The 21773-nt window shown below is 49.0% G+C and overlaps 1 protein-coding gene across 2 annotated transcripts; it reads right to left on the reverse strand.

Moving 5' to 3' along the window:
• Nucleotides 1-1772: 1772 nt before the first annotated feature.
• nr2f5 (nuclear receptor subfamily 2, group F, member 5) lies at nt 1773-17529 on the reverse strand. Of its 2 annotated transcripts, none has more exons than XM_062565577.1 (4): nt 16250-17529; nt 8013-8293; nt 6029-6275; nt 1773-2215 (listed from the first exon to the last, which is right to left on the reverse strand). In XM_062565577.1, exons 1-4 carry the CDS (start codon nt 16614-16616, stop codon nt 1896-1898), a joined length of 1215 nt encoding a protein of 404 aa, XP_062421561.1. In that variant the 5' UTR covers nt 16617-17529; the 3' UTR covers nt 1773-1895. The 2 variants fall into 2 exon arrangements, with proteins under 2 accessions (XP_062421561.1, XP_037310405.2); XM_037454508.2 differs by having other exon boundaries at nt 16238-17529.
• Nucleotides 17530-21773: the final 4244 nt, after the last annotated feature.

Raw genomic sequence — 21773 nt, forward strand, 5'->3', positions numbered from 1 at the left:
AATGACTGTAAAATACGGCACAAAACTTGCTGTGAACAACAGAATTTTATTTCAATTAATGGATAGTCCATATTTCCAAACAAAAGAAGAGGGGATAAACACAAACTCATAGGAGCTCTCTGTGAATTCATCATCAACAGACGGCTTTCTAAAAAGGTCCCGGATGGCTTTTTCAACGTTCATACCACAGTGCCATGCTGGAAATGTGAGACAAGTTGTCAAAAACAAAAACTTCCACCAAGGGGAAGAAACAAAAAAAAAGAAACAAAACAAAAAAAAAACTTAAATTGTCCTAAACTAAGTCACAGTCGTGAGTCCAACAGGTTTTCAGAGGTTAGTGATACTTTTCGCTAGGATATCGATCGGTACGATGAGCTCAAACAACACGAGTCGAGGGCGGTTTTCCCCCCCCACGTGGAGATTATCACCAGGAAGTGGAAAAGAACTCACATGAAGTCTAAAAAAAAAAAAAATTAAAAAAAATGAAAGTGCTGATGGATTCCAAGCAGAAAAATATCAGTTCGCTCTACTGATGCAGAAAAAAAAAATTAAAAAATCACCATAGTTTGCATTGATTTTCTACGACTTTATGTTCACATTTTTACATTGTGTGAGTTCCTTTCCTCCCCTGACAGGACATAATACCTGTTATAACAGGAAACGAGAGATTATGGCACAGTCATAAGATAAATGCTCAGTGACAAAATCTTTGTTCTAAGGCAAGTACAGCTAGTTTTGTAAAATGCTCCCTCCCCCTCCCTCCCTCTCCCCCCCGCCCAATTCAGAAAGCTCCATTGTTGACAATAAAACCCAAAATGACCCCGTGTTGCGTCACCGCTGTGATGACGCTCGAGTAGGAAGTCTCAATGGGCCTTTTGAATAAGTGACGAGGTGGATGGAACCTACCAGTGCTGGGAGTTTCCGTTTGGACTGGTTTACAACGCAAGTGCCCAGGCTGTTGTCCATTTTGATCCAAACACAACAGTATATAGTCAAATAATACTCACTAAGTTTTCGTCACCAACACTACCACGAAGATATCCAAACAATATGCATTTCTCAGCTTTGGCACAGGCTGCTGATCACTGTAAATTTGTACTGGTGTTTTGCTCTTGTTGGCATGTCTGTCTGGCTGACTCACCCTTTGGACCTGAGCTTTTCCCATTGAACCCTAATATGCTATAGATGCCTATGAATCAACAATATACTGTACATATGGACACAATCATGAGTTCTCTCTCCATATAAACAGTGCTAATACAAACACACGCACGTTAAAACACATCCTCTGCAAAAGTCCGAGACATTTTGGCATTTGTCTTCTTTTAATGGCTTCTGGCTTTCGGTTAAAAAAGAAAATAAAAAAAAAACAAAAAACAACAAAATGGTATATTACACAGTGGACCTTGTGCTCGTGGTTTTGGAGTCCCATCGGCGAAGCCCTTTGCCTCAGTATTGTCCACGCTGAGATGCCTCTGTGAATGCAGGCCAGCACCAACAACCAACCACACTGTTTAGTGTTTTTCTGTTTTCATGGGTGAAGGGGGAGGCGGGGGAGGCGGGGGAGGGGGGGGGGGGGTGGGGGCGAGACTGAAATCTGAAGTGAGTCCAACAGACCTGCTGGTGAACCGCGCAATGACCCGTTCTACCAACTCGTCCATCTCGTCTCAGTCGGCTGGCTCGTCTAACCGGGATGGTAATGGACTACGTCGTCAGTTGGGTTTTTGAGCACCATGTGAGGAGGGGGGGGGGGGGGGGGGGGGAGGGGGGAGGGGAGAGACGAGGGTAGAGTTGAAATTATGAATGACGGCTGGATGGGCGAGAAGTCAGGTGGACCGTTGCAGCGCCGCGTTTCCTTCCCACGCTGCGGCGTCTCTTCCCCCCCCACCCCCACCTCAGGGCCCGTTCTCGTTGTAGTGGAGGGAGATGGGGCGGTCGCGCTGCACGGCAGGCATGTAGGGCCAGTTGTAGCTGGAGCCCGAGAGCAGCATGTCGCGCAGCAGCGTCTCGATGGGCGTCTTGCCCACCAGGCGGACGAAGAACAGCTGCTCGATGACCGGCGAGGAGACGATGCGCAGCGAGGGCAGGCGCAGGAGGAGGCGCCCGAAGCGGTTGGGCTGGCTCGGGTACTGGTTCCTCACGTACTCCTCCAGGGCGCACTGGGACTTCTCCTGGATGCTCTCCACGTGCGCCACGTCCGAGAGCCCCATGGCGTCTAGAAGGGGGCGGGGGGTGGGGGGGGAGGAAGGAAGATTTTTTTTTTGTCAAAACAGATTCCTCATCGTAGCATCCGGAGCGCTATGCGAGGAGGCACATTAGCAATGAGACGTCTCTTTCCTTCCCTCGATGACCTTTTGTCACTCGGGATTTTGCATAAATTGTTGCCTCGTGATAATTGAACTCAACGCGAGTTCTTGATCCGATACGGTACTGGAAATGTCATCCAGTGCAGGATTGAAGGAGATACTGTAAAAAAAAAAACAACGGAGGAGTAACTCAATGTTCTCAAGAGCGGAGCCCTTTTCTGTGTTTTTCCCCCAAATTCCTCAAGTCAAAAGGAATGTTGCTCAAACTTGGAAGCGACGAGGGTTGTCGCTGCAGAGATGCTTATCAGCTTATAGCTGTGGTCTGTGTGCACGCCGCACCACGGCCTTCCCTTTCCATGGGGGCCGGAGGTCATGTTCTGCCTCCTCACACCTCCCCTCCCTCCCCCCCCTCCGTCCCCCCCCCGCGAGACTCTCGCAGAGCAGGTGAGAGCGCGTAACACTGTGCACGATACTTTTCGTACCCTCTGTGTGCAGGAAGGAGAGCATGGGGGATTTTGGCAGGGGGGGGGGGGGGGGGGGGAATTGGCGATGTGTGAACTCAAAACAGAGACAACAATCCACCGCACTGGGCCACGTACGGTTCATTTAGTGGGCGTGCCCCCCCCCCCCCCCACCCCCCCCTTCGGCCCCTGCATGAACCCTCGTGTTGGAAGGCGGGTCTCTGATGAGGGCGATATCTTCTTTTGGTCTGAAAGCGCTGGCCCGTGGGTTTTAACCTGCCGCCTTGCATTGTTGCGCCCCCCCCCCCCTGCCCTACCACCCACCCCGTCATATCGCACTTAGATCTGTCCCCTGTGCGAACCCTTCTGCGCCGTAGCGCTACACAACAACAACAAAAAGTGTCTTATTTCAACCGCTGTCCGAGTGCATTTCCCTTCCACTCGGGCGGCAGCTGAAGCGCTTTGCTTTTCTTCCGCTGGGCCGCCATTTTGGTTTCGCTGCGTGACAAGGCGGTCCCTGCATGGGTGGATTAGCGAAGCCGCCTGTGGGACTGAAACCACATCGCGTGCCGGGGCGACGGCCCCCGTGGGCGCCCTTACGCGCAGAGTCCTTTTGTCTGATCCTCGGGCGCGCGCGCACACACACACACACACAGGGTCAGCGGGGGTGAAGGATCAGGGTGGCAGCGCCGAGATGCCCGTTCTCTGATGTGGCTTGATGGGACTGGGCTTCACAGAGGGGCAGGGAGGGAGGGGGGGGGGGGGGGGTTAAAGACGATTGGTTTGTCCAAGCTTGTTAGCTCATCCTACAGAGTCTGCAGGAGTCAGGTTTATTAACGATGTGTGTGTGTGTGTGTGTGTGTGTGTGTGTGCCTGCACGTCTGTCCGCATTAAATTCAAATGCTTGTGTTCGTATCTGCACGTTTCACTAAATGCATTGTCTTCTTCCGGCAGGACATCTGCAGCTTTTTTGTAACGCGTCGACATGCGGGTACATCTGCCCTCGCATGCGGGGAAGTCACATGGGATGCTCAGGGCTACAGGGGTTATGTAGGTCACGGCCGTCTCACTGAAACCCACCATACATAATTCAATTCCCGTGGTGGGGGCAGGGGAGGAGGGGTTCCCGAGGCTTGGGGAGCATAAAGGGGGGAGGAGGGGGTGGATAACTGGTTTCAATAATAGATGGGATCAAGGAGGAGCGATGGCTGGATCTCCAGACGCACACAAACAGAGGAGAGAAGCGCCGGGAACACGCAGAGCCAATCTGACACGACCATGCAAGGAAGTAAGGAGGGGAAATGCAATAAATAAAGATAAATAAATAACAGGGAGGAGACGCATCCCAGTGTTGGCATCCACACCATCCGTTTCCCCCTGGGTCACAACGCATGATCTCTCCGCGGAGGGTCCCAGATGTGACAGTATCTGGGCCGGCACTGGAGCCCGGTGACGGTCTGGATAAACCTCAACGGGGTTTGTATACAAGAAGCATCAAAACAAAACGCCTTTCTCGTGGCTTTCCTCAAGATGCAACACCATTACATTTTGATTTAAATGGGGAGTGCAGCACGGTGGGGAGAACATGAAGCAACACACTGTTTATTTGGATGAACGGCTATAAATAGCCCAAAGCGCTCCTGCATTAAGGCGCTTTCCTTGGTCGGGATATCCAAATGAGGGTTATTTAGGGAGATGAGTTAACAGGTTGTAGCTCTCTTAGCTGGTCGTAAACATCTGAATGGTGGGTTCAGATGTGTAAACAGTATATACACATTTATGAATAGTTAACTCTTACGGTGCAATGTCAATAAAAAAAGTTGAATATTTCCAAAGAAAAGTGAGCCGTTTGATGGACTGGATCCAAATGCAACTTCCATAAATACTTTAGATAAGATTCAGGTAAAATCTGAAGGAGGCCATGTGATTGAGGCCACTCGGGGGGGGGAGAACGGAGTATTAGAGAATGCGATCAAATTACAGAGAAATTCACGGAGGGTAGAGCCCATGGCTGACTAGTGGGAGGACTGTAGCAGAAGCATTTGCATACGGAGCCAAGGAGCCGGCCATGTGCTGCAGCGTTAGAGGTCGCGTCTCGGTCAGCCCCGGCGGAGGTGAAAAGGTTGCGAGTGGAAGCGCAGCTGAAGTCGGCCTCACGAGTCTCTCTGCCAGCGCAAAAAATGGATTTTAAAACACAGCGGGAGGGAGAAGAGACGTTTCTTGGCACCGAGAACTTGTTATTTAAAAAAAAAAAAAGGTTAAATCGTCCAAGTAATGCTCCAAAACTCACAATCATGGACAGGAGTTTGGTTCCATCTTTTTTTAGACCTAACGAGTAACATGGTTTCTTCCAAGTGGAGCGTTCTGTTGCAAAGATATGAACCTGTTCATTAAGTATTCTCACAGAAGGCTTATTAAAGCCGTTCCATCAAAACCTTCAGTTTTGACCATTTGCGGTAGAAGAGATGTTTGCATCCTCTTCTTCTTTCACACTGTGCTCTCAACACATTTCATTTATTTCTACTGATACTCACTAACATTTAGGATTTAATTCAACGGTTGCATCCCAGCCGGATAAATCAGCCATTTTATTATCTGCTGAAATTGACTCGCCCCGTGTTTGAACGCACAGACCAACGCTCCCATTGGCCGTTTCTTCAAATGTGCTTTGAAACCCCCGCCATTAGGCGTCCCCTGTTGACATAAATAAACCAGTTAAGAGAATGTTCGTGCTCGTGCCAACAGACTTAAGCTCACGCGCCTGCTAATTCCTCCCCGTTCTGACGGAGCAAAAAGTTACTCACAGGAGAGAGAGTGTGTGTGTGTTGACATCTACTCGCAATCATATCCCGTCCCAGTAGGATAAAGATCAAGTGAAAGGACTTTCTGTGGAGCTTTTATGTTCAAAACTGTAATAACGTTCTACGTGAATATGATATTTTAAAGTTTTTTTTAATATATTGCATCTTCAACCTTCTAGCAGGAGAGATCTAGGAATTTAGTCTCCGGTTTTGTTGGTTTTCTTTCAGAGCTTAAAGAGCAGAATAAAAAGAACAGCTAATGGAGACAAAAACCCAGGGTTCCTTTAGGATTTAATATCGTAGCAACACATTTGACATTTTGGGGCCACGGATGTCCAATTATTCATAAACTTTTGAAGCAGATAGTCTGGAGCGATCCACAAAGTTAAACGTTTTGACGTCACGCGACATTTAACGCATTTCTCAACCGTTCCCAGGACGCTTCCCTTTTCACACTCACCAGATGTGAAGAGCACAATGGACTTGAGGCAGGAATATTCCGCCGTGTCCACCTGCAGGGCCTTCAGCTTCTCCACCTGCTCTTGGAAGACGCGGATGTGGTCCATGAAGGCCACGACGCGCTCCGCCGACATGGGCGACGCGTGCAGGCCGGCGGCCGCCAACAGGGGCGCCACGTGCAGCGGCATGGAGCACTGGGCGGCGTTGAGGACGAAGAGCTCGCTCCACGACATGCGCAACAACGCCACCTGGAACAAGGCAGAGCGGTTTTTACAAGGGGGGGGGGGGGGGAAGATTCTTCCAAACAATGAGTTTTTTTTTTTTTTTGCTATGATGAAAGATGAAAAGGAAGGTTTGCACACGCAGATCAGTTCCACTGAGCATGAACAAAGGAAGGAAAAAAAAATAAAAGCACTAATGCAAATTAATTCTTTGTGTCACATGATGCGAAAAACCTCGAGTCACGCAAACCACCGTTGAAGCTTTGGTCACGTCACAAGAGACCGGATGCAGGACAGGAGGACCATTCATGCATATTTCCCCCCCCCCCCTACAAGTAATATATTCACTTATTGAAGCAGGAAGGGAGCACGGACCAAGTTGATGGAAGCCCACAGAGAGCGGCTGTTATAAACAAACTAATGCACTGACATGTCTATGGTCAGTTGAAAAAAAAAAAAAAAAAAAGGTCATCCATGTTAGAAGAGGATACGAGAAGCTGAGTTGTGCACAAATAGGAGAAATGTGCTGCCAGCATTATGATTTTAATATATATTGGTCGGGATGATCACACCAGAAAAAGATGTTATTTAAAAAGAAAAATCAAGACTTTCTTGTGTGAGCAGTCACAAGATGAAGGCCGTGGATGGGTACGACTCCCTTTTCTAGCAGCACCTACAATAATAGTCTCTCTTTTCATGGGTTGCAGGTGGGTAAGAAAGTGGTTAAATAGAAGAAAGCATGGATCTGGCGGGCACATTGCTAGCGCAGTGACTGCGAGCGACGGGGACAGCTTGACATGACGTTAATGGCATATTAATGGCACGGTGGAGCTACAGCATGACACGTCTGATAAAAGTCGGCCCAAGGTGCATGTGAATATTTATAGGTCAGGCGATGCCTGCGTGCCAAGACTTTACAGCGGTTATAAATCGACATGGGCAGCGTTGACATTGGGTTTGCCGTGCCGGTTCCTCTCCAGAAACGCGACAGACTTCCCTTCATATGCGACCGAGCGATGATGATTTTTACAAAATGAAACGAGAAAGATGGAGATGCTTTGGTTTCTCTTTTGTCATTTTTAAAGCGTAATCAGAGGGCCGTATTTCTAATAGAAATTAAATGAATTACACTTAATGTAACTGGGATCTTTTATTGGATAACAGCCATCTTTTCGTTTGAGTTGAAGGATTTTTTTTTTTTTACTGGCTCTGCATTTTAGAAAAGGTGATGTGAAATTGCTTTAATTTGCTTTAGTTTTTGGGTGTTATTGAATAAAAAAGGCACCCATTTTTTTGTACTGCATATTACATGAATATGTTGATGCTAGATGTCTACAGTTGGAGGCCAAAAGCCAACCCATCACGTATGTTCCCTTTGTACGCTTTATGTCACAATGGAGAGGCGTGACATGAAATACACTCATATACACTAAATACGACGCTATAGGCCACTAAGCATTAGCTTCATATTTAGCGTATACAAAAATGGTATCGTTTTATTATCTAATTATTGCAAGAATTGAATCCCAGGTGTTGTGCTAAGCATACGATGTCAGTTACTGAGGTTTAAAGCTGCTTAAGTTGTTGTCTTTGGGGCCAGGTCAGCTGGTCCCCCCCCCCCACTTACCCGCTGCCTGTATTTATACTAAAGTATGCTAATCAGCTGCTGGCCGTTGCTTTGTATCTGCTGCACAGACACAACATTTCTCTCTTTCTTATCTAACCGTCGGCCAGAACGGGATTAGCCCAAAGTGTCAGTCTCACCTGGTCCATGAGCTGCAGATCGGGGAAGAAAGGGATGTTCTTGGCCCACTCAACAGCGCTGAAGAGCAGCCGGGCCGCCAGCTCGCAGATGTTCTCGATGCCCATCAGGTTGTTTCCCTGCATGCACTGGGCCCCGTAGCGAGACGTGGGGTAGGGCTCGGCCCGCAGCAGCAGCGAAATGAAGCCGGACAGGTAGGGCTGGCCGTTGTACGGGTCGGTGCCGTTGGTCAGGTACTGCCCCGGGCTGGTCTGGGAGTTTGATGTGCGTCCTCGCTGCACAGCTGACGGGGGGAAAAAACAAAAAAAACAGCAGAGGGTGAGAAATTTGGCCGCGGTGCACAAAAACACCCCCCCCTCGATGATGATGTGGCAATTGCTCAAAAGGCCCAGTTAGAAAACACCCGTTCGGTCAACCCTCCATCTACTGTTAGACAGAGAGGGTTGGGGGGGGGGGGGGGGGCAGAGATAAGGTGCAGGGGAAAGAGAGAAGGTGCAGAGTTCAGTCGATTTGAATGTGGTCTGAGAGGATAGAGAGCGGCGGTTTGCATGAGGGGACAGGTGGAAGCAGGAGGTGGAGAAGGGGGGCGAGGGGGGGGGGGGTGGGGGTGGGGGGTTTGGACAAAACGCTTTTTAACTCTGCATCACCTGGCACGCAGCAGCTGTGTCAATTCAACGAGCGACGTGAAAATGCCGTCAATTCGAACTCGTCCTCTGCGGCAGACGGAAAATAAACCTCTCTGCACATGAGGCGTTGACCTCAAAGCGCCAATTCCCCCCCCCTGCCCCCCCTGCCCCCCCCCCGCCCTGAACTTGCGTCAACTCGCGCACTCCCGGTGAAAAGAATGCAGCCCCCTCTGGCAAACACTGCGGAGACGAAGACGTCCGCACAGCGGGGGACGTTCCTTGTGACTCGCACCCGGGCCGCTCCGGTCCCGTTTGGCGAGGGACGGTAGATTAAAATGGTCAAATGGCTTTTTAGTCCCTCTGAGGGGGGGGGGGGGGGGGGGGTTTGGCAGTGAAGCGACAGAGCACTAAAGCCGGCAGCCTCGATTAGACGTCAGACTTCTTGTTAATAGCTGCTCTGTAGAAACACGGTAAATCAATTTATTCACGACAGGACACAGAAGAAAAAAAAGAAGAAAAACAAACTACTGTTGATGCACTGAAACACTTTGGTTTCGTTCAGGTTGGCGAATAGTTGTAGTTTGTTGCTCGGCAAATTCGATAATGTCAGGTGACCTTTTGTTTGTCACGTTGCAGTAATAACGGAGGGAGAAACAGGAAACGAGATCCGTGGGTTTGACGGGTCTTTGACCTCCTCCCTGCGTGGCCATTGGCGCTTTACAATAACATCCCCCCCCCCCGACTTCCACTTTTCGCTCGCCAGGGACAACAGTCATCACATCTGCTGCGGGGGCCGTGTGGCTTGAACTTCAGCATGTTGTCACTTTGGGGCAACGACGCGAGAGGGGGGGGGGGGGGGGGGCGACTCCGTCGCGCTCTCTGGGAAGGATACAGTCACCGGACAAAACGCTTCCTCCCCCCCCCTCCCCCCCGACCGTCCGTGTCCAAGTCAGAGCGCTTCCATAACCTAAAACTGTCACTCTGCCCCGGCTTGTTAACGTCATCTCAGGAGAAAGAAGAAAAAAGAAAAAGAAAAGACAACCCACTTGTTTTGAGCTCACGTAAATTTCACGGGGAAATACATTGAACGACCGACCGGCGCCCTGCGGCCTGTCAAGTCGGCGATGTGCGAATCCGCCGCCATTAATCCGCTCGCCAATCGATCAGTGGTTAATCCGCCAGGATGGAGGCGAATAAACTCCATCCACTTGGCTTTTCAAACGCCTCATTGTGGGAGCAGAGGTGGAGGGGGGGGGGGGGGGGGGGGGTCATTCGTGGCCAAGAGGCAGCACACTTGAGGGGGGGGGGGGGGGGGGGTCATTATGGAAGTGTCCCAGGGAATGGAGAGGAAGACAGACGTGCAGAGACAGAGAGAGATGTAGTATCTGGACATGAAGGGCAGTGAGAGAGAGAGAGAAATGACATTAGAGAGAAACAGATGCCTGAGGAGAAGTTAAAAAAAAGAAGAAGAGAAAGGGTCAGACAGAATAACATGGGGGGGGGGGGCACTGTGGCTCAGCTAAACGCATTTGACCGAGCTCGTCAAACTTGACGTCTGAACGTCCCCCTTTGTGGGCGAGGCCAGTGATTCCGATGCTCGAGCTCTCGTGGGTGGGGCGAGGAGGAGAGCGCACGCAACAACAGGAGGCTCCATGGGACGTTTCAGCGGGCGACTTTCAAAATGCCACTTCAGCAAATGGCGTCCGGCAGAGTGCACAGTTTCGCTGCCTGGCCGCCCTGGATTAGCCTCCAGGGTCAGACTGTTAGAGGAATTACAGCAGCTAAATACAATTAAGGCCCATCAACATTTGGACTTAAAGGTCACGGTGCCGGGGCCCACACGGACGCATTAGGGATTTGGCTCGGGCTGAGAGTTGCGTTTAATAAGTCGATTTCCCCGTCTCTGTTGGCAAGAGAAACACATTTCGCTGCACAACCAAAATATGGCAACCATCGAAAACACAAAAACACAAAAAGCTGAGGCCTGTGTACACGAACACGGCCGTGATCCAGCCCAGAGGGAAGTGTGTGTGTGTGTGCGTGTGTGTGTGTGTGTGTGTGTGTGTGTTGCAACACTAGGGCGATATCGCCGAGGCTCTCAGAGGGGTTTTTGGGCCCTGAACTTTGACCCGCAGTGATTACCTGCATGTTTGGTGTGTAAATAAGCAAAATGTTCTCCAAAAAGTTCGCATTATCAACTTTTTTTCGAGAGGTAATATGTCAAGAGTTGTGTTTACAGCTCGTTTCTGCTGCCCTGGCAACGAAAACACGGTAATGTGGGGGGGGGGGGGGGGGGGGGTGTCGCAATGTATTGATACTGGTTTGCAATATAAAAGTAAGCGAAAGAGGAGCTTTTAAGGCATGTTACGTTGAGCCGCAGTGCAGATGGGACAGCTGAAACAGTTGCATCCCACTAAAAAAAATATTTAAAAAAAGATAATTAATTTGTATATTTAAGCGTTGCTGCGAGCTAACCTCAGTGACACGCCATCTGCGCGCGCGCACACACACACACACGCGCGCGCGCGCGCGCACAGGTCTGACTCGGTCCTCAGCTGTGCGTCGGAGCACGACGCGGCAGGGAGGCATGCAGTGAAACGCGAGAGTCGCATCGGAACGAGAGTGCAGAAGAACCGGAGGCGGCGCGAGGAGGGACGCGGTGACACAGACACGGAGAGACAGAGAGGCGCGCGGGCCACGCGAGCTGTGCGTGACTAAAGTTGCGTGGCCGCGCAGAGGCGGCTGCCTCGGTCCCCCGCTCTCGGAACTTTGACGAGGCAGAATCCCTTAAATTAATTAAACGAATTCACCCCGAACTCAGTGACTCAGACTCTCCTTATTTACACTTAAGGCGCCCAGCCCCTCCCCTCTCTATGACGCACAGTGGAGAACAGGGGGGGGCGTCCACGTGCTTGTTTTGATGCGTTTTCAGAGGGAAACACAAAGCTTGGCTTTACCTTTACTTTTCCATTTTTTTTTGAAATATCAGCAGACAATAAAATAAGGAAGCCACCCCAAAAAATCCGCTAGATCATATGAAAGCGAACAAATAAGAACTTTAATAAGAACCATTGCATTGGCCAAAAACTACAGAAAACTGGTCAGAGAGGAGCCTCCGTCAAATTAGAAGAGGAGTATGTGATATATCCCATTTATCTAAAATGTTTGGAAAAAGAAAAGATATCAAATAGGGTGAGCTTTGGAAAAAAATGGCGTGCGTGTCGTGTGGTTTCTGTCATTTGTACAGCTGCACTCCCACTCAGTGAACCTCGTAAGATCATCAACCAGGCGCCTAAATTATGAATGCAGCGATTCCCCCACAGCTCTGTAAAAGAAGAAGGAAGCTTGTTGGGTTTAACTGTTCCCGACATATTCTCTGCCCCTTTCTCAGTGTGTGTGTGTGTGTGTGTGTGTTATTACAAGAGACCCAAGTGACACACAAAAACAGGTTGAGCCACTTAAGTCTCAAGCAAAACAGTCCAGAGTCGGTCCGTTTGCTGAGGGTTGATTGAGTGAATGCCCCGGAGGGGGGGGGGGGGGGGGGGGTCACACGACTTTTGTCACGTTCGTGATCCACTGGAATGTGCACAAGGAAGCATTGCATTTTTAAAAAGAGGGCACTCGTTGCCTTGATGTGTCCAAAAAATCATCACAAAAACACCCTCTATCATCCATTCTGCAACATACAGGTCGGCCTTGCAGGTAACGCCGCCGCGACCGAGCATTACTTTAATGGAAGCCGGGCAGTTCGGAAAGACGCGTGAATGGGAGCCATTTACTCCCTGTAAGAGGCCTCTGATAATGACTACAAGTGTGGTGACAGGGGGTTAAGTATTTAAACTCGTCAATAGCTGACTTATAAGTGAGGGTTTTCAGAGCCAAAGGGCGCCATGCATTCTGGTGTTCAATCACCCACTGTGCTTTGTCTTTTTTTTTTTTTTTTTTTTTTCAAAAAATGGCAAACCAAATTCACATTAGGCCTCATCTTTAAATCATAAGAGCAAATTCCTGCGTAAATTAACGCTCGCGACCGTCCCTTTTCCTCGTCGACTTACAAACATCTTGACGCGCCAGCTGCGCCGGGCAGATAAAAATAGTTCTTTTGCAACTTTTGTTGAAGGTCACGTCATGAGGAAACACCGCTCGCACAACATGCAGATATCGTTTCTCCCATCTGTTTGGTTGCTTGGTAACCGCAAAAAACGTGCAGGAGGGCCGCAACCTCCCAAGCGCCTTGGAACGAGGGAAGACTTTTAGACACGTGAAGCCTAATTTGTGGCCAACATTTTTTTTTAAGACATTCCGCAAAAATCATTCGGTGAACCAAACCAAACCTCCTGCGACCCGACTGTGGGGCCCCGACCCAGTGTTTGGGAACCGCTAGATTAGTCACTGTTTACTCGCCGGCGAAGCCCCCCGGACGCCTCGCACATTTGGACTTTGACTCCGGCCCGGTCTGCTATTAATGTTTTAGTTTTTTTTTTGGGTGACCTACATTTGCAGCCCTCCGGATCGGTATTCTGTCGCCAGGAGGGCAGCGTGGGCGAGAGGAGGCAGCGGCTTTCCTCGCCGAACGCGGGTTCGAGCCCACGGACTCGTCACTGCAGTCCGCCGCCGTGTCCCCGCGACCTGATGACAGTCTCGCCGAGTCTCTCTCTCTCTCTGTCTCTCTGTTCCTCAGCTGCTCGAAGCGAGAACCTTCCCGCTCCGATTCAAAAGCAAAACCGGTCGGGCTGATTATTTAGGGCCCAACAAGACGAGGTCCGGCGCCGCCAAGGTCGGGGTGGTTCCTTTGAAGGTTTCCCCCCCCCCCCCCCCCCCCCCCCATCGAGGTCAACACAGAAAATGTTTGCTGCCGTGGATAAAAGTATCCGTGCAAATGAGGTCATGTTCTACACAGCAGGCCTGCAGAGAGGGAGGTCAAACGTCTTCCTCTTACTTTAAAGCAAAGTTGTCTCTAAAATCGGACGTGTCCACTCCGACTTTCTCGCGCGTCTTTTCTCAGGAAGCTAAATGTTCATTGTGCGATTTGAAGAGGTGGTGTGAGAAAGCGACGTACCAACACATGACCTCCAGCAGCGCTTTCCCCTCCGACGTGAAGTGCGATATAGGATGATACGCTTTAGCAAATCGTTCAGAGCAAGAGAAAGGGCCTTTTTAAGTGAGTGACGAACCAGTCAAACCCTTTTAACATTTCCGCTCGTGGCTTTCTGCTTTATTTTGACAGCATGTTCTCGGTAGCTTCCGGCATGTCGCTAGAAACGTCAGACAGAAATATCAGAATGTCTTTTCTCACCTGGATCTCAACTGAAAACAAACACGGCCTCCCCTCCACGACCTTAGCTGAACCTGTTAATAATGTAGAGAAACATGTCTTTCGTCCTCGGGGGGGGGGGAGGACGACAGTGTAGCCGTGTGCGCTTCAGCGGTTCCATTTGGGACTTCAGGAAGCAGGCGAAGGAACTACAGTAAAATAATGACAACCGTTGTTTCAAAGAATTCATGAATAGTTCGATGACTACAAATAAAATGTGCTCATTGTGACTGACTTCATTAAAACAATGGGTATAAAGGAAAAATGGACTTCTGGGATATTCTCAATTCATGCACAACATTTCTAATGTTTTCTGATCATGATCCTTCTCAGCCTCATATTAACCATAAAATAACCATTTATGTCCTTAAATTCAGTCTTGGGATAATTTCCCTGACTGCAGGACAGTTCTCAACAAATAAATGTCCTAAATAGACAAATGAATGCTGATGAACAGAAGTCAGCCGACAAAAGAGGATTTAAGGAGGCAGATTAATCCTGCTGACCTCGAATGGGCCAACCAATGAGCTCCGTAAGTTGACCCGCTCTACATTTAAGCCTTTAACGCACAACTAAGAGCCAGCACTGAAAGAAAATAGAAAGCCAATGAGCAGAAAGTGGGTCTCAAAAACAAAAACAAACAAAAAGAAGAAGAAAAAAAAAATCTTTTTTAAGGACAAAGAAATGTAAAAGATGAACATTTGTGACAGTGTGAAAAGTCAACTGCAGCAAAGCATCAGTGTTTGCTCCAAACAGCTTTAGAAGCCTTTGGCTGATGGAAAGGAGGCCTTCAAGGCTCAGAGGTCGGTGCGTTTTTTACAAAGCTTTTACCAAATGTATCTAGAAACACTACTGAAAAGATTTGCCACGCGAAGTAAAATGTATCAACGAAAGACGATTCAAGTTAAATTTTTCCACATTTAACTTTTGAAATGTTTTCCAGTAAAAAAATTTTTTGCAAAAAAACTGACTTCATTGAGTCGTAAAGGAGCCTCGACGGGTCAGTGTTGCCTGCGGGCATCTTACGTGTAAGACGGTGTGTAAAGTACACACACACACACACACACACATTCTTAGAGAAGCACAGCGTTACACAAGCGGGAAACCCTTGCGGGAGGACGAGTATTTCCACCCTTTGCCTATATATTATGTATTTACATTTAGGCTCAGGCAGAGAACAAAGGGCGCCGGGGTCATTCAGACACTATCTGCCTTTAAAACATCCGCTGCCGAAGTTTCCTTGAGCAGGATCACTCGCTGGGCTGCTGCTGACCTCATTCTGTCCGCCGGAGAAAGGAAATAAACATCTTCAATAAACACCTGCGCGGAGGAGTGATCTGCGGTGCACGATGCGTTCGGCGTGCGCGTTCAATATCCTAAAATATAGAAATCTAACGACTCTCGGGCCTTTTAATCAGGAAATAGGTCGCCTCTAAATCATGAGCCGCTCTAATCCAAAGTGCATTAACAAACAAAAACGAACCCATCAGTGACGCTGCCAGCACAGATGTTTTGGCCTCGTTGGGTTTGGAACATTTAAAAAAAAAAAAAATCATGCAACCATCTCTCGGAAACGGGACGACGCAGCTTGAATGAAAACCAGTGAAGCGCTCCTCTGCCCTCCTTTGCCAAGTGACCCGTTGTTAATCCAACACAATACAACAAATGTAGCGGCATCCTCCTCCAGCGGCTCCGGGTGTCGGTGAGCAAACAGCATAATTAAAAGCCGGGGGACAAAAGGAGGGATTTCACAGCGCACCAGCGTGAAAGGCGCTGCATTTTGTAAAAGAATGAAGCTTTGTGGGGGTTTTTTTTTTTGCCACAGGTGGTGGCTGATTATTTACCCGAAATAGCAACAGTGGATAAAAACTGTGCGAAACCCGTCGGGATCAACAGGGCATCGCAGAAACGTGGCGCGTATTTTTGCGCACTATTTCCTCTCGCTGGCGCTTATTCGGCGTCACGTGCGCGAGGCGAACAGATGCGACGCAACGGTGTTTTGGCGTTTAAATGCGTGACAGGAAAGCTGCAGGTTCCGAGCGCGCGTGTTCGTGTGATTCAGCCTGCAAAAAACAACGGCGCGGAGGAGAGACTCTGCCGACGTGAAGTCCCACTTTTTTTTTTAGGGAAAGTGGAAAAAGTTTACGGCCGAGTTGCACACTTTAACGACCCGGTAAGATTTGGTCTATTTTTATATATACACACACACACACACATCTCGCACACTGGGAAACACGAGGGACTCAACAAAACGTGCCACAACTTCGCGGAGACTCTCGTAACACACCTATGGTCTTACCCTCTCTTCTCATGCCGACCTTGAGGCACTTCTTCAGCCGGCAGTACTGGCACTGGTTCCGGTGGTGCTGGTCGATGGGACAGTCTCGGTTCCCCCGGCAGGTGTACGAGAGGTTCCGCCTCACCGAGCGCTTGAAGAAGCTTTTGCATCCCTCGCAGGTGAACTGGCCGTAATGCTTCCCGCTGGACTTGTCCCCGCACACCATGCAGTCCACGTTGGGGATCTTGTCCCCGGAAAGTGCGTCGTTCCCCGGGGTGGAACCGTTGGGGGTACCCGGGGCCCCGCCTGGCTCCTGGCCACATATCTGGAGCTGGGACCCCGGATCTGCAGAAATGTTCTCTGGCCACTGGTTTACTACCATTGCCATGCTATCCCCAAACACTTTGGTCTTTGTTAAAACCACAGAAGGAGAGAGCGAGTGATCCGTCCCGACGTCTTCGGAGAAGGAAAAATGAGGGAGGGCAAAAAGGCGCTTCCCACTTCCGCTGTCAATCTGAGCGTGTTTATACTCGGGGCGTATTTTGTCTATTTCTGAGGTTGTTTTTTTCTTTTCTTTCTGCGAACATCTACCAAAGTTCACAGCAACAGCGAGGTATCAACATGATCGATGCGTAAGAGCGACGCCTACAACTCCCGGTGTCCGCCGCTGCGCAGCGATCCATAAAACGCGTTGTTCCCCAGAGTGTAACCTCTAAGAAAAGTCACTCCAGTTCATTCAGCTGCGAAAACAAATAAAACGCTGTTTCCCCAATTCTTCCTCGCCTCGAGAATTTAAAAAAGAAAAAAGAAGAAGAAAAAAAAGGCGACAGAACACAACAGACAAGCGACGTCTCGCCTCTCAGCCGCTCAGCAGCCCCTCGCCTCTATGTTCGTGCGAGACAGATCGTGCCTCCTGGATGACCGCATTCCACGTTGTTCTGCGTCGGATTTGATTCACTCCCGTCCCGGAGAGTAAAGCGCAGGACAAGCCCCCCCGCCCCCCTCCCGTCTTCCCCTCGAAGCGATACCCGTTCCTCTGGAGGTCCGTGCGCGCCGCTTGGAGGTCCCGACTTCGATTCTCAACCCCAACACGCGCGCGCTCTCGCTCTCTCTCTCACTAAAAATGTCCGCGTGGGCGGAAAAGCTTCAGCGGGAGAACCGTTAAACGCGCACGACGATCGTTTGGCCGTCTCGAGTGCGTCGCTTCACCCTCCCGACTGGTCCGTCCTCGTCGTCTCCGAGAAGCGAAGCCACGGATTTGGAGGAAAGTGTCACCAGCAGGCTGCCTCGTACCGCCGCTCCCCCCCCCCTCCTCCTCCCCCCTGGCGGCGACCCATATAAGGTCATAACCGCCAAATAAGGTAATTTCCCCTCCCTTCGGGACACTGCGGGGCCGGCTGTGATTGGCCCCCGAAGTCCGTTAAAATGAGCGAGGAGCCTTCTGATTGGGCGGCGGTCGGTCAGGGAAGAGGTTGACTGACAGCAGCGGTTGTTGTGGTACAAGTACTCTAAAGTGGCTACATCGCTGTCCCATTGAGGATAAAATGTGCGCATGGACGAAATAGACAGAATAAACAACATCTGCTATTAGTAATAATTAAGATTCAACTTTTTAAACTGTAGAGCTAGATCTAAATCTTCGTATTTTAGACTGGCTTTATACATTTTAAATCCTCATTAGAATGAATGTAAAGGTCCTTGTTGATTTGGATGTTTGACCCTCACTTTGCTGAATGATGAAGGCTGGAAGGTTCTTTTTTCTCGTGACGTGGCTCTCGCCTCACCTTAGGACACGTGATTGTATGACAGCTTGAGGCCAATCGTGGCACAATATGTTTGTTTTATTATTTGTTTTAATAAATCTCTGCAGCCATACGAAATGATGTATGCCAGCCCCCCATTATATATATATATGGTTCTCATGAATTTACCATTCCTTGACATGATGTATTTCTTTCTGCTAATCTAATGTTTATTGTTTTGCCCTCTGATCCACGACTGAAGGTCACGGTTTACCAACCGGGTTGATCTGCCGCACTGCCTTGTCATCGGTCTCTGGTCAGCTGTCCGCTGCTTCTAATCCCAACGCCGTCCCGTGCAAACATTTTCCCCGGACTTTTACACTCAAAAGCCGAGCTCCACAACAAAACGCGCCAAACCTCTCACCCAGCCATAAAACACTCCCTAAATCGTTTACCAGTCGGGAAAGTGTTGATCCCGTCGGTTTGTTGTGTCCCTGCCATGCGCACAAAAGGCCAGTGCGGTAATTAACAGTGGCAGTGTTGTTCACTAATGGGGGGGTGTTTCACGCCGAGAGCAGCGGGGACCTGATTATTTCCCCAGATTGAGTCTTGATTTGTCACATGAAGGTAATTCCGACCACACCGCTGTCAGGGGGCCTCCACCCTCCTCTCCTCTCCCTCTCCCTCTCCCTTGGTGCATGCAGAACGAGGATTGTAAAGTGATAATGTGCTTGGACACGCTCTCGCACTTCCCCTCTCGAGAATAGATATCCACGCATGCAACGCACGATACTCCTGGAGGCGCTGAATTCAAACCACTTCGTGGAGGTGCACGCGAGATCCGCGTTAAAGTTCTCCAATCTCCACAGTCGGGACAGTTTAACGAGACCAAGAATAAACTCACACCACCAAACCTGACCCACGCATGAGATTCATCACGTTAGGCAAGTTGCGGTCTAACTTGAGGAACAGAATAACATTTATAGGCCTTAAAAGGCAGTTTTCATTTCATATGTAAAAAAAAAAAAAAAAAAAATCCTGCCAAATAAGTTGTCAAATTAATTTATTCAAACATCTATTTGTGATATGTGAGCATGAACCAACTTTGTCACACTTACCCAGCACGTTGTATTCTTTGCCACACTCGCATGTGATAATGATAACAATAACTAATTAAATAAACGGGGGGGTCGTTAAAGTGTGCAAACAGCCGATTGAGAAGTCATTTGTCGGCTCGTGTGACCGGAGCGCAACAAGAGAAGCGGAATTAACTTACATCCACAATCCCGCCGCTCCGGAGAAAGTAAGAAAAAAAGAAGAAAGAATTGGAGAACTGTTATTTCCAACTTTACGTGTCCCAGAAGTAAAAGAGAGCTGCTAAAAGAAGACAAAAGCTCCCTCAGAGGTCCCGAGTGCAGCGCCCTGCTCGCCCGGGGCCACGAGGTCGGCCCCGCACTCAGGCTTAATTGCTGTCACATGTAACCTTACCTGTCTCCCAATTAGCCCCGCGACTCGCTATTAGGAGATTCCACGAGCTGTGGGCCAGTGTCCAAGGGCACCTCGGGCTCCGGGGGCCTAATAATTAGAGTGTAATTCTATACAGCTGAGGCTTATGATGAATTCGACCAGAAGGGGGGTTAATTAAATGAGGATCGGCCACAGTTTTAGTAATATATGTGATGTCCGCACATTAAGTCCTAAGTAAAGACAATACACACTGCATGTTTGTGGTCACTCTCGTTCTTTAGGTCATTACGTTTAAAAAAAAAAGTAATTTAATTAAAATTGATTTAATATTGGACAGACCAATTTGGAGCCACATTCAATAACACAAATAAAAAAGTAGTGTTGGATTTTGATTTGATTGGATTGAAGAAGAATTCAAATCCTACTTAAGCAAAAGTGAATAGTAATATGATCAACTTATTGATTACTATAAATTGTTTCTGGATTAATATCAGTGCTACATCGTCACATTTTTAGTGCTGTATATGTTTAGGGTTGTGCTAATCTTTATCCAGTCGGGTAATTAAATCAACATCAATGTATCATATTCTGAAACATAATCTTATGCCTGGCTTCACTGTGCTGTGAATAAAAAGTCTGATAACTGAAAAAGTTTTCTTTCTTTGCTTTTCATCTTAAAGACTTATAATTATATAATTAGTCTATTTCAAATTATCAGAACGATTCATTTGGATATAAATTGTAAATCTTCATTGTAACCTGAAAAGTAACACACTGTCAGACAAAATGCAATGGCGTAGGAGTAGAGAATATATACTTTACTAAAGTATTTCAGACAGTTGCTTCCCACCACTGGTATTTTTAGCTTCACACTTGTTTTGCATTCAATCTTAACAAATATATACTTTCAACCAGATAGAAAGTTGTCCATGTTTCCAGATGACTCTTCACATATTTCAATTTTACTTAAAAAAGCAAATACTCGTTATATACTTTACATCGGATTTGTTAATGATTTCATTTTCCAGCATAAGACACCTGTATTAAAAGTACTTCACTTTTTAAGATGATGCGTCACTTTAAATAATAGGTTAGTTTGCCCTCATGTTGAAAGAGTTGAGCCGAGAACAGGTTTTGTAATCGTGAACTTCTAATGGAAGCCCCCCCCCCCCCCCCCCCCTTAGCTCTGATTCTGACCACGTAGCTTCTTGTTGGCCAGTTTCTACACACACAGCAACCAAAAACCGTTCCATTGGGCACTCTTCTTCTTTAAAAAAAAAAAAAAAAAAAAACAGAGGTTCAAAAATATGTTTTGTTATCAACATATTTTTTTTGGAAAACTTTACTGTGTTCTAAAAAACACTTTCAAATTTGGAATTCCCGATGATGACCTCGGGCGGCCTCACACCGAGGGCCCACGCGGTCACGTAGCTTTCGTGCAAACAATCCACGGGGTTCAAACACAGAAAGGAAAACGTATTCAGCATCTTCCTCCTGACCGATTTGGCCTGAATCGCCTTGTCACAACAACCTGGCACAGTCCCAGCAGAAAGCCCCCCCCCCCCCCCCCCCCCCACCACTAGACAGACGCAGAACACGGAACACCTCGCCAGTTCCTGCTCCGGCGCTACAGGTGATGGATGGATGCAGCAACCGCTGCGGGCCGCAGCCCTGACACGAGGAGGTGTCAGTGCGGGGGGGGGGGGGGGGGCGGGGGCGGCGGGAGGGGGCAAGGGGTGGCGAACATGACCGCAGCGGATGGGCCCGATAGGAAATGCGGGTCGGCCTCCGGTGCGCTTTGTTAATTTATGGCCCGGGCCTGACAAACGCCGGAGCCCCCCACAATGCAACGCTCCGCTTCGACCCCCCCACCCCCCACCCCCCTGACGCCAAACGTTGAGGAAAAGGGGGGCCGATCGAAAATAGAAAGCTGCGAATGACGTGTTTGTTAGGAGGCCTTGCGTCCGAGGCCCGTGAGCAGATAGTATCTGGGGGCCCCCCCGGTGCCCACGGGGAGGTGGGCTCTGGGGGGGCTTCGCTGATGGACGGACGAGGGAGAAGCAAACTCAAGTTCACGGTGGAACGCGCCGCTCGAGCCTGACACGGTGTGAACGGATGAGTGGCGCGTAAACCCAACATCACACACACACACACACGCGGTGCACACACACACACACGGTGCACTGGGTTTGCGGTGTGTGTACGTGCAAGAGGGTGTTCACTCGCTGCAGAGACGCCGCAGATGATAGTTTTCGAAAGTCAGCGCTATTTCCTTTGGCCGATTGGGGTTGATTAAGAGGTTAAACTGCGGAGAGGCATTGGCGTCTTTAAGGGAG

The sequence above is a fragment of the Pungitius pungitius genome, chromosome 11 (genome assembly GCF_949316345.1).
Source record: "Pungitius pungitius chromosome 11, fPunPun2.1, whole genome shotgun sequence".
Lineage (NCBI taxonomy): Eukaryota > Metazoa > Chordata > Actinopteri > Perciformes > Gasterosteidae > Pungitius > Pungitius pungitius.

Bases quoted from the DNA above. Each gene is read 5' to 3' on its own strand.
- nr2f5 (XM_037454508.2), bottom strand. From the start codon at position 16,616: ATGGCAATGGTAGTAAACCAGTGGCCAGAGAACATTTCTGCAGATCCG. The intron at 8,294-16,237 runs GTGTGTTACGAG...TCCCCCCGTCAG, and splicing joins AAGAGAGGGTAAGACCATAG to CTGTGCAGCGAGGACGCACA. The intron at 6,276-8,012 runs GTGAGACTGACA...GCCTTGTTCCAG, and splicing joins ATCTGCAGCTCATGGACCAG to GTGGCGTTGTTGCGCATGTC.